The sequence below is a fragment of the Pleurodeles waltl genome, chromosome 8 (assembly GCF_031143425.1).
Source record: "Pleurodeles waltl isolate 20211129_DDA chromosome 8, aPleWal1.hap1.20221129, whole genome shotgun sequence".
Taxonomy (NCBI): Eukaryota; Metazoa; Chordata; class Amphibia; order Caudata; family Salamandridae; genus Pleurodeles; species Pleurodeles waltl.
This window is the reverse complement of record NC_090447.1, coordinates 539,879,406-539,891,786: the sequence shown is the minus strand read 5'-3', so window position 1 is coordinate 539,891,786 and position 12,381 is coordinate 539,879,406. Positions and strand designations below refer to the sequence as shown.

The window sequence follows — 12,381 nt, the reverse complement described above, 5'->3', positions numbered from 1 at the left end:
GTCATACAGAGAACCAGTCCAATTCCCCATCCAGGACATAGCTGCAGTCCCCTGCCATTAGGATCCCTGCTGGCAGAAACCCCTGCAACTTTACTAACACTTCCCAAAAAAGAGACATTATCTACACTTGGTGCATAGACCTTGATGAGACAGCAGTCATGAGCATCTAAGGAACCATGCAGAATCACGTAACATCCATCTGGGTCAAGGTACACTCCCAGTCGCCTGAACAGTTTGCTGTTGGCCACCCTCATAAGTGCTCCACATGCAAAACCTGAGTATGAGGTTGCACAGAGTTGCCGGCGAAGTGCAGTAACGCTGTCACCCCACACATGGGAATGCAATTAACACTCTGTAGCATCTAAGATAGGCAAGGACCCGTCTACGTTTCTCGGGTCGGTTTAACCTTGGACTTTCCATGTAAGGAATTTTGATTCAGTGCCACATCCAGGCATAATTATTCAATCCAGTTTGCAGTGCCCTCCCATCGGGCCCCTGTATCATTAATGGGAATATCCACGACACATGAGCACCTATTGCACAGTAGCCATAAGAACAAACATGACTGGTTTAACAATGAACATTACCCCTTGGGGTATCCCCCCTCCCTTGGGCAGAATATTTATATTAGCTCCCAGCTGTAGCATCAGTCCGAATTTCCTCAGTCACAGCTACATACCCACCTTCATTTCAACCCCTTAACTTGCTATTGTAGGTTGTGTGAAGGTGTTTGGACAGGCGAGTCACTGTGGCGCCCTCAATCCTCAAGCTTCATGTCGGTGCTCAGCAGGCTAGAAGGTGACGGGTTCCTCCCTAACATCCCACCACTGTTTATTCCCCTGTATCTCCTTCCCTGTATTTTCAGTTATTACCAATTTGACAGTCTTGGGGGCTTGAGGGTTTGGGTGATCCATTGCTCCAGAAAGAGCTCTGCCGAGGAGCCCTCCACAGATTCTGGGAGCCCAACTAAGTGGTGGTTATTTCACCTCGATTGGCCCTCTGTGTCCTCCAGGTGGTCATCAGTCAGTGTGGCACTGCATTTTAATCTATCCACCTCAGCTGACAGCCTCCTAACTTCTGCCTTGAGTGTAGCCACACCATCTTTCACTGCAGTAGTGCAATATGCGACTTTCTGGAGGTCTAGTCCCTGATGGTTAATATCCATTGCCATCGCATCCATTTTCCCCTCCAGTGCAACTCATGAGCCCTGTATCACACTACTATCGCCGCCGCAGTGAGCCCTTGAATCGGTGTGCGTGCAGGCTGGACTTCAGTTTGGAGCAGCACCACCAGTGCTTCCGGGCGAGTAACAGTTTACTGGTTAATTCGATTAGTCTGTGCCAGTTTTGTCCCATTATCTTTACCCATATCTGGTAACACTCTAGAGTGTATGGGTCACCCTGATCAGTGCCATTACTCCCTGGCCCCACGAGATCGTTGACAGGGCAGTGTCTAATTATCAGTTCTGGCCTATTGATTTTTATCCCCTCTCTCAGTGGAGCAACCCTCTTACCAACTGTCTGTGGGTCCTGCTGTGGGTCCTCGTAGCACAGCCCCGTCATGTTGGGTTGGGATAGAGGCATCTCAGCCTCTTATCTGCGGGCAGTGCTAATCATCGGAGAGGCCCTACAGGCCCGTGCAGTTGGCAGTCTTCTCTCACCTCTGCCCAGTCAGGGGGAAGGTACAGTACTAGGCCCGGGCCCTCAATGGGCCACTCTCGAGGTGGCCGTGCTCCAGTCTCATCCATCACTCTTCAGGATAACAGTCGACAGGGGCGCTGAGGCCAGTTCCTGACCCCGTCCGCAGAGCTGGTGTCGCTTCTCTGTCGGCCCGTGTCAGGGCCCCTTACTGCACGCCGCACCAGAAGGCCACCTCGGGGTCAGGGCACTCCTAATGCTTGACCTAGGCTGCTGCCCCCAGCAGTCGTGTTGTTGGGTGTAGGGACATCTCAAGGCCCTCACCAGGTCTCCTCCAGCTCCACCGCACAGGTAAGTGCCCCGCCAGGAACGACAACGTGAGGGATGAAGGTTATGTCAAGGTGTCTATAGTATTAATTATTCAGCGGCAATAGCTGCTGTTAAGAAAATGTAATCCACAATCTTGGCACCCCCCCCTCATTTCTAAGGTAAAAAAGTATTCCCCATTCAAGGAAGAGGAGAACACATAACAGTTCTGAGATCTGATGCCATCTACTTGTATAGCTGTGTTAGCGGTTTCATCATTAATAAACAAAACAGTCTTGCCTCAAACTCAGTAAGTTCATATTGCAGCATGAGAGTGGGGTCTTGAACAGTCACAGTGCCTGAAGGATAATTTCTCCTCTATTCCTCTATCATGACAGGCCTGCAAAATGACCTGTAAGGGAAGGCACAGCTGGCAAAAATGGCTATACATTACGGCATCATTCTGTACCTTTGTATGGAATTAAAGATAACTATTGAATAATTTCTAGTAAAAACCAAGGTGTGCAGGGGGGAGGTGTATAGACTGTCATATGGGATTGTGTGGTTTTAAAACGTAAACAAAGTTAGTAGGATTCCTTGTAACATTCTTGTAGCGAGTTCTGCATTTAAGGCTAGTCAAGATATATAAATGTGCCTTGGATGTTTGTCTGATTTTGTAATGCTTACTTTTCTTTATGTGCGTCACACATTTAATTTATAATGCATTTCTTGCACTATTAAGTGGACAACATGCATGAAAATCTCCTAGAAACAGCGTTTTATCAGAGGCACACAAAAGTGCACAACACCTTATAGTTTAAACATGTCCTTCCGTCATTCTGAAAACTTAATACAGAACCTTTCTGTGTTGTGGGGTCTTAGATCAGTGCTTAAAACTCCTTCCACCTGTAACGGGTCGTGGAAACATCCAGCAACTAACTTTAAATACACATCTATGAAAGCAACACAAATCTTGTGCTATATTAAAAACGCCTTTTTGGCAAAGAAAAAAGTGATCTGAGATGCTGGACATAGGCAGAGATATATCAGTGTTTCTGAATTTAATAATAAAGACCCATGTTGTGTTACCAGTACGTACGTTTTTCTCTTTGACGATGTCATGTAGAGTATTGTCTACAATGAGTCAGAGTTCATTATCTCTAGCTTTTTATTTATAAACATTGTTTTGGTTAATTAATTGAAATTGACGTTTACTTTTGTTATTAGCTTAATGAAACTAAAATCAAATCCAGCACTTATATATAACACATGATAATGATATGTAGAAAATCACAGTAATAACATTGGTTGTGTTTAATTTTTCATAGGTTTGCTGAGTTTTTATTTTCAGAGGAGTTCAAGGCTGGCTCCTGCAAACTAGAGACCATCTACAGTCTTTATGAAGGCCTCTCAGGAACTGTGTGTTTTTTGGTTGACCTATTGCAGCCCGATCAGGCGGAATTTCCTCTTTTCACCGTCTTTGCACAATAGACACTATCTATGTTTCTTAACAGAATATCACAGTGTTGGCTGTCTTTTGTCTTGCTCTTTTCCTTTCCAGAGTTGCTATTTGGATGTCACCAGAAACTTGGCTTAATGTTACCGTACAGCAAGTTAAGGTAGTGTGTTATTATAGGTATATGCATTCCAGGGTAAGACACCGACACATGACATGTTTGGAATATGGACCATGTCTATGGATATTTTAAATAATTGTGAACCGAGATCAGTTCCTTTTGGATCAAAGACAATGCAAATTGCACTGACTTTCTTAAAGAGAGGAAGAGGCAAGGTAATTCTATGGATCTGAGCAAGGATCTCAATACAGCTCTAGTGAAATATTGTGATCACATAAATTAGATGCTGAAAGTTATAAAGACAAGGTGCTAAAATGCCAAAGCCTTTTTCTCCTTGCTGTTTTTTCCATGTATCCTAGTACTATGACATTTTCTCTCATCCTATGAAGATAAGGTTCCAGAAACTGTCAAGTAAAGTCACATGAGCAAATATAGTTATTTGATGATGTCAGGCAATCCCTTCATGCCAGTTTTATTTTTCACTTTACATAATGTATCAGGCTCAGTGATGCTAGCCTGTGAATTGTTATATTTCACCGAAAAACTGTTTAAAATAATTTAAAACCCAATCGAGCCCATTGCAGTTCAATGTTGACGTAAGTTTAGTTTATGAAGAGATAATCAATAGCTGTTATTAATTAAATTGCTATTGTTCTTTTGTTGCACACCCAATGCGGAGCAGGAAAAAATGTAAAGGTAGAATATTTCAACCAACACCATTTTCCAGTAACTGAGTGAAGTTACTTTCGCAGCACACATGAAGGATACTGACTTCCAGCTTTATTAAAGCACAACAGGAAGAGGAATAATTCCGCCTCAAGCAGACTACCAACTGGCACTAATTGCTTACCCAGGGCTTCCATGAGACCTCAAGATGCTCTACCAAATCAATGCTTGACTGTCCACAAATTCTAGTCACTTTACCTCCCCCTCCTTTGCAAAATTAAAGTCAGCACAAAAAACAAACCAAATAAATCATCAATGATACTTACATGGAACAAGTAAGCATCCGAACCACTTGTGATTTTAATAAAAGCATAAGAATAACAATCTAGTCTCTGAATCATCAAGATGAAAGATGAACTGAGTACTAAATGATCTTCTGGAGTCTCCAGAAGATCATCACATGGTACGAGATGAGGAAACACATTGACCCAATGTCGTAGTGGATCTCAAGGATGCCTATGTGCACGATGAACAGGGGGACACAACTGGATGGTGTATGAATTATTTGGTTCTGATCAAGTCATGAATGATGTCTTTTAGCCATTGCATGCCTCCAACAGTGCTGCCACTTCCCTCGTTCAACCAACTCAGCATTGTCATGCACTTTCAATACACTTACTGAGTCATGAATTTTCGATAACTCTTTTTGAGCAAAAATGGGCTCTCTGACCCCCTATCACTTCTCCTATATTAATCTGAGGGTACCTCAATTTACTACCCTAACAGTGGTTTTACTACATGTGTCATTAACAATCTTAGCTCTTTCCCAATCTTTAGGAAAAGTGAATTCTTTATGGACATAACGTGCAACCAATTGGGTTGTAGCACTGATGCTGCAACTTTCCCACACATGAACTCAAAAGGTGATCTCCCAGTGAAATGTGTGTGGTGGTCCTATAGGCTTATAGTAACTCGTACAGCCAAAGTGACATCTTTGTTGCATCTAACAGCATTTTGCACACACTCCACTAAAACAGGATTACATCTTTTGACCATATCATTGCTCTGTGGTTGATGCAAGGCAGTCCTAAGATGTCTCACCCTACCCTTCTCTAAAACAATCATACATGAAATTAACTGAACTTCATTATCCATAAGGATGCACTCCGGTACCCCCTCCTTGACAAAAAATCCGCAAAAAAAACGAATTACTGCACCAATAGTAGGTTCACGCAATAACTTGTCTTCTGCCCATCTCTTCAAATGATCAACAAGATTCCATACATAATGTTATTGTATGGGTAGAATCTGAAAGGGGCCCAAAACATCGAATGCAACTTTTTGCCAGGCTCACTCAGGGGCACACACACATTTCTGCTGGTGTCACATTCACCAGTCACTTATTACTGGTGCAGCATTGTGAACATTCCCTCACAAATCTGTCTATATCACATACCATCAAAGGCCACCAGATTGTACCCCTGGAGTATTGAGACCGGAATCTTGATGACACTTATTATTGTGACCAGAATATTGAGGCCAAAATATTGAAAGGTGACTAAGTAGAGGTTTTCTACACCTAACTCCATATATGTACCTTGACTATATATATTTGTGTGTATATATATATATATATATATATATATATATATATATATATTCACTTAAAAAACAAAGGTTATAGGGACGTTATATTTAGGCTCACATTTCACTCCTACAAAACTAGAGATGTTTAGCGGTTATAGTTACCTGAGCTAACTATAACTTACGTCCCCGCAATGCACTGCTTATGACCTTACATATTACATCTCTCATGACATGGTCAGTGACATCACTGACGACATCTCAAATGACATCACTGATGACATAATTCACAGAATCACTCATATCCCATACAACATCTCATACACCCACTCATGCACCCACACAACCACTCACATACCCATTCACAGACCCAAACAAGTACTCACACAATCACTCACTCATCCATTGAGCCACTCACACACGCACTCACTCACTCGTAGAAAAAACACAAAGGTTACAGGGATGTTATAATTTGGAAATAGAATTAAAAAAAACCTTAGAACTGAAGGAACACGTATTTCTCCATGGAACAATGTCCCTTTTTTATGATAATTCATTCCCTTCCCAGAAATGTTGCCCATTCTGGGGCACAACACTCTCACTAGGCCACCCTTTTACTAAATAATTTAGACCAAAGTAGATTGCAACCTATTCCCAACCTCCATTGCTCTTCACCGCCACAAATTGATTCATTTAATTCACAAGTTGCAACAATGCATTCTTCAATATCAACTGCAGATTCCTCATACCTTCCCTCTGCTGGTAGTCTGGATAGTTTGCTCATACATTATGGAGACCTGGGATGTATTCTATATTAAAATTGTACTTCAAAGGTTTTGTTGCAAGTCTAGCTAGTCTGGCTGTGGTCCACTTAACTTTGACTCCTGATAAAATGTCTACAAGAGCCGATGTTTCGATTTGATTACAAATAGCAATTCCCTATACATATACTTTGAATTTTTCAATGCTCCACACACATGCCAACATCTCCTTCTCAGTCATCGAGTAACAGCATTCTGTTGGACCTAAAGTTCTTGACGCAAAGCCTATGATGTATTCTGTGCAACATTTAACCTGGCTCAGACCAGCATCTAAACCATATGGACTGGGGTCACCCAAGATGTGATAAGTGGTTTTCTTATTAACTTAAGGGAGAACTGCCTCACATCTTTAGTTCCATTCAACCTTAGCATTTATTTTTTAGTAACCGGCTAAAAATCCCTTACATTTGCAGATCAGTTCACAGATTTTTAATACAATTGTAGTTGATATTTATTGTTGGAAGATGGAGCTTTGACTCTTCCATCTACTAGTCCTGTCTATGTTTGACTCTGTCACCAGACAAGTCATGGACTAAATATTTTATTTTTTGCACCCTAGAGAATCACTTAATATGACAACTCTTTACAGTAACATTTCTGAAACTCTCAACAATTTGGTCATGTTGTTGAATCTTGCCACCAAAAAGCAAAATGTCATCTTGGGAAATAAGAGCATTGGTTACTTGCTCTAGCATCTGAGAAATACCCCTTTGAAAAGTTGATGCAGCTGACAACAACCCAAAGGGAATATGACCGTATATATGTACCTTTGTGGATTCTGAAAGGGGTATAGTGTCTTGACTTGGGTTCCTCCATTATCTGGTGATATGCTACCTTAATGTCCATTTTGGTGGTCCATGAAGTTCATCCAGCAACATGGAAGAGGTCTCTGATTTGAGGAAAGGGAAAACTCTACCCATATTACATCATTAAGACTTCTGAGATCTCTGCACACTATAAGATCCTCAGTTTTCTTGTGTGCTAAAACTGGTGGTGAAAGCTACAGTTGTGCATTCAAAGGCTGTATGATACCATTCACAGTCTGTATGATGCCTTGCTTTAACATTCCATCAATCTTCCTTTACATATCTGTGTGAACACTGAGAAGTGGTACGTTGTGATGTTTTCATAGGAGTTTGATCACTTTTGACTTTGATTACATGTTTATACCCCGGATGGCACCTAATTCATTACAGAAGACATTTTTGGTACTGTTATGCCAAGACTGAATTACATTTTCTTCTACTAATAAAATGTATACCTTCTCCTCTGGTCTATGTATCATGTTGAAATCTGCCTCATTCCACTATCCAAATACACTAACTCCTTTTTTCCACATATACTCTGTAGGTAATACATCATTCTTTGAAGAAGAGATCACCCCAAAAGAATCCTATTAAATTAGTTGTACTTCACTCAATGCCACAGTTGTAACATCAGGAGGAATTAAAACGTTATGTTTCCACAAATTTTCATAATGTTGACAGAAATATTAGTAATTCTTGCACCTGAATCCACCAAAATATCAGCTCGATTGCTATCTATTAAAACATTGATAAGTGGATCTATACATAATTTAACTGTTAAAACTGCACTGTTGCTTTCAACATCTAGCACTAAAACTACTTCATCCATTGTATGATCCATGTTATCAATTAAGGCTGGTTACTATCAGCTACAACAGAACATACTTCTATATTTCCCACCTCTACAAACTTTGCTAAGGCATCCAGACTTTCTAGTCAGATCTCTTAGAAGTACCTCTAGTGAGAGACCTCCTCTGACTGTGCATTGCTCAGAAACCCCATGTTTTAAAAGTCTTTGTCTGCTAGAGGTTAGGGTGACCCCTTCCAGTAGCCGCGATACCTTTGACACTTGTGCATGCCTAAGCAGATGGTGCCTTCCAGAATGACCTCTGAATGGAGGAAAAGGCCCTAAGGCAAAAAAAAACTCCTAGATGGCAGCAAAGCTCCGAGATGAAGAAAGGCATCCAAATGAAACGAACCTCTGAAGGCAGGAGAGGACAAGAGAATCCAACCATTGGAACCACCAGATAAAAGAACTCATAGAAATTCTGGAGTGAGGAACCAAACCAACAGGAGTGAAGAAGTGCTGCGACGCAAGGAGTAATAGAGCAGTGGGTTTTTTATACTAGAGAACAGGAATTATGTCACAGGAAATGAACATCACTATCTTGGATTGGGAACTACCCAATGTAAACTCATGAGGAGACTGCCATCTTGTTTTGGGCAGTTATTGTATCCCAGAAGAAATCCTCAATGAAGATTCTGGGAAAACCAAGAAGACACAGCATGGATGTGCTGAAGGTACCCTCTAGCCCCTGCAGGAAAAAGACTGACCACCTGGGAGAATGTACTGGTGGGTCGGCCACCATGAGGTACGTTTGTAGGCAGAATGCAGTCACCTATTGATTTTCATCCCGCCTGACAAGTGCTCTGCCAGTCGTGCATCCTGAAAGCCATTCCACACAAGATTGCCTCAACAGTTGCCACAGAGTGAGATGCTGATACAGCATTGCTACACTTGCAACAAACTTGTCCTGTATCAGGACGTTTGAGAAACTGGCAGTTGACCCACCCATAAAACTCACAACTGGATTGTTGTAACTCTGTTTGATGGGTACTTTAGATTTACTTTGCCCTCTGGATTTATAAGTGATTTACCTTTCATTTATTTAACATATTTGACAATGGTTGGACCGAGAGGGACAGTGTATTTGCGTTTGATTTACTTCTTCATGTATGGTAGAGGAAATACCAGCATGCAAGCAAAATGTTTGACCTGAGAAACAGATTTGTAATTGCTGGGCATTTTCTTTAGATTTTTCCTTATGGTGTACTACATCTAAAGCCTTATCTAATGTTGAGTTTTTACATGTTAACAATCTTCCTTGGATATTTCTATTGCTACATCTATTCACTAACTGATCGCTGACAAGTTGTGAAGTAAAGCCTTTAAATTCACAGTATTTTGTTAAGACTCTCAATGCTGTAACAAATGATTGAACAGCATCATTAGGAAAATTTAATAACCAGATTTTTCTTTGAAAAACTTCTTCAATTGTTGCGTTGCTACTTGGAACTCATCCATTTCTTTCCTTGCCAGGGGTGTATAAAGAGAAAGGGTATCAAACATATTCTGTCCTTTACGTCCTGAATAATAATACAGCATCTTTTTTTTCTTACTGTTACTGTTCATTGTGTATCCAGAGGCTCCTTGATGACTCACATATGTTCTTCAAAAGGAATGTACAACTGTGCACACATTCTAGTCACCACAAAAGATTGTAGAACACCCATTGCAGGCCAGAACAGTAATCCAAAATGCCAGTGCCCAGCTTTGAAAAAGTCTCTCCTTATTTCCCTTTCTACATTTGTGAATTCCTGTTAGTCTTACTACAATGCTTAGATGCTTGTTGTAGGTCTAGATTAGGCTGTTTATCCTCTGCTAAAATATGGGTGTCAAGCCAAAAATCATTTTATTGAATACAACAGTGTTAAGGAGAATTCTATAAAAGAAGACCAAGACACTGTCTGCCCATTGTCTTCTCCCTCCACCTCCCTTTTACCTTGCAGTTTCCCTGTCTGCTCCACTTTCCTCTGAGACACATTTGCATCCAAAGAAGAAAGTGGAATTTGGGGGTCCTTTTGTCTGACAAATGCTGTCTTGTGGACTGACATGAATGAGCTGTTCTTAGAGGAAATCTTCACAGTAGCTCCACCTCCATGTTTCCACCCCTGTATACTATTGGATGCTGGTGAGAGTGGGCTCATCTTTTCCTTCCTCCCCAGGTTTTGACTGGTGTCCGACCAGATAAATGGTAATCCCTCTATTTGGAGGATGGTCATTGTTGCGCTCCTTCACTCAGGCAAAAGAGGTATGTACTATGCTTCTCTGTGGAGATTTCCAGGTAAGAAGTGTCATGTAGTTTTCTCTGCAGTAAGGTGTGAGGTGGCTGCGTGCCTTTCCCAATGCTATTGCTGTATCTATCACTGCCACAGGGGAGTGATAGTTAAAACATCTTCACATGCCTTGCAACATTGTTCCCTGACTTTGTCCCTCATGGTGGGAGTTCCACCTACATTTATAACTAAAGGTATTATAGGGGGCAAATACTATACCTTTCTCTGGATTATCAAATTATAAAAGATTATAATTAAATATCAGGGGAGTAGAAGGAGGACCAGGAGTTCAGTGATTCCTAATACAAAATTGCTAATCATCCAGGATCTATGAGAAAGATAATGTTAAGGTTGTGTCTGTTATGAACACTTGATGAACATTCACTGACCTACAATTATGGAGCATGAATAATATGGTGCTCAGTTGGTGCAATGTGGTGGTAAAGGGGTCATAGGGGTCACAACTCAGGCACAGATCCATTGCCCATCATGCATTAAATGTGCTGTATGACACATTTCAGTTCTATGCCGCATTAGGGACAGAAAAAACACAGTACCAGATTTAGCTAGAGTCACCCGCCAGTGATGTCATCAGTGCCACCAAATCTGGCTGCTCTTCGTACAGTCTAACGTTATGGTGTAATGGTGAAACCATCAATGTCTAGCCTAGGATTTGTACTTGAGGTACAACAGTACAAAGAACTACATGTATACAACAACATACACAATGAGCACATATTTCTCATCACATTCAGGACTGTGTTGGTGTAAACCCCTCATCAATATATATAGCATTGTAGCTTTTAGTTATAATGAAAATTGTGGAGCAATCTTAGTTTTTTAAAGAGTTGCTTAATATTATGTTGCATTTGTAAAATGTACAAAGATACATTCTGGAGACATCACAATCAGGACTATATGAAAGGTATAAAAACAGTAGATTTTCTGATTCTGTACTCCCTAAGGAATATACTGGTGCAAGCCTACAGGGGGTGAACTGGATGAAGAACATTTGGGAAGTGCTGGTTTTGGGTACCCATCTTTTGGTCTCAGGTACCACTCCTGGGACGTATGGAAACCTAACGCAACCTTATATTTTTGTGTTCTACACAACCTAAGGTTTCTTTCACTTGGTAGCAGACCTCCCTGCCCTGATTTGCTGGCCAGGAGAATGCACTAAGCATTTTTGTCAGATTTGTACCACTTTTGATTCCTAAATATGTAATTCGTCCCAGTTTCCCTCTCTCAGGAACAAATCCCTGACAAGATCCGACCCACATCTGTGTTTCCTTTGGCCTTTTCAGTAATGGAATATCAGAAATCTATGGATTTTCTATGGTTTACAGGTGCCAATAGGCAATGAACTGGGTGCACTGTGTTCAGGAAATTTAGAAAGTAACTGAAATCAAAATGTAAGTTTAGAGTACCTGTCTTTTGGTTGTAGGTGTCACCCTTAGACTTTATGAAAACTTACCATAATCATTTGTTTTCATGATCTACATATCCTCAGTTTTCTATCCCTGTCTATAAGAACTTCCGCGACCTAATTTGCAGGCCAGGAAAACACACTGAACATAGGCCCTCATTACAACCCTGGCGGTTGGTGATCAGGTGGCGATAATACCATCAACAGGCCAGCGGTAACAAAAATGGAATCATGACCACGGCGGAACTGCTCAGACAGACAGCCACTTTTACACACCAACCGCCAAGGTTGAATCAACAAGAACCACGGCGGTAACCGCCAACAGCCACTCAGAAGACAATGTACCACCCATTCTATTATGACCGGCCTATCTGCCACCTTTTCCGGAGCGGTACCAACGACATCAAAAGCCTGGCAGAAACAGACTCACCTGTGGAGACT

General features: G+C 41.3%; 1 protein-coding gene across 2 annotated transcripts in view; it reads left to right on the top strand.

Moving 5' to 3' along the window:
- Nucleotides 1-12,381, top strand: part of LANCL3 (LanC like family member 3) — a 396,607-nt gene that overhangs the window by 165,158 nt on the left and 219,068 nt on the right. The window contains exon 5 of one of the 2 annotated variants that reach the window (XM_069204605.1): nucleotides 3,272-5,371. The exons of the other annotated variant lie outside the window; for it this stretch is intronic. Coding sequence (XP_069060706.1) covers nucleotides 3,272-3,434 — 163 coding nt within the window. The 3' untranslated portion in view covers nucleotides 3,435-5,371. Of the gene's footprint in view, nucleotides 1-3,271; nucleotides 5,372-12,381 lie in introns of those variants that run through there. 2 annotated transcript variants of the gene reach the window in all.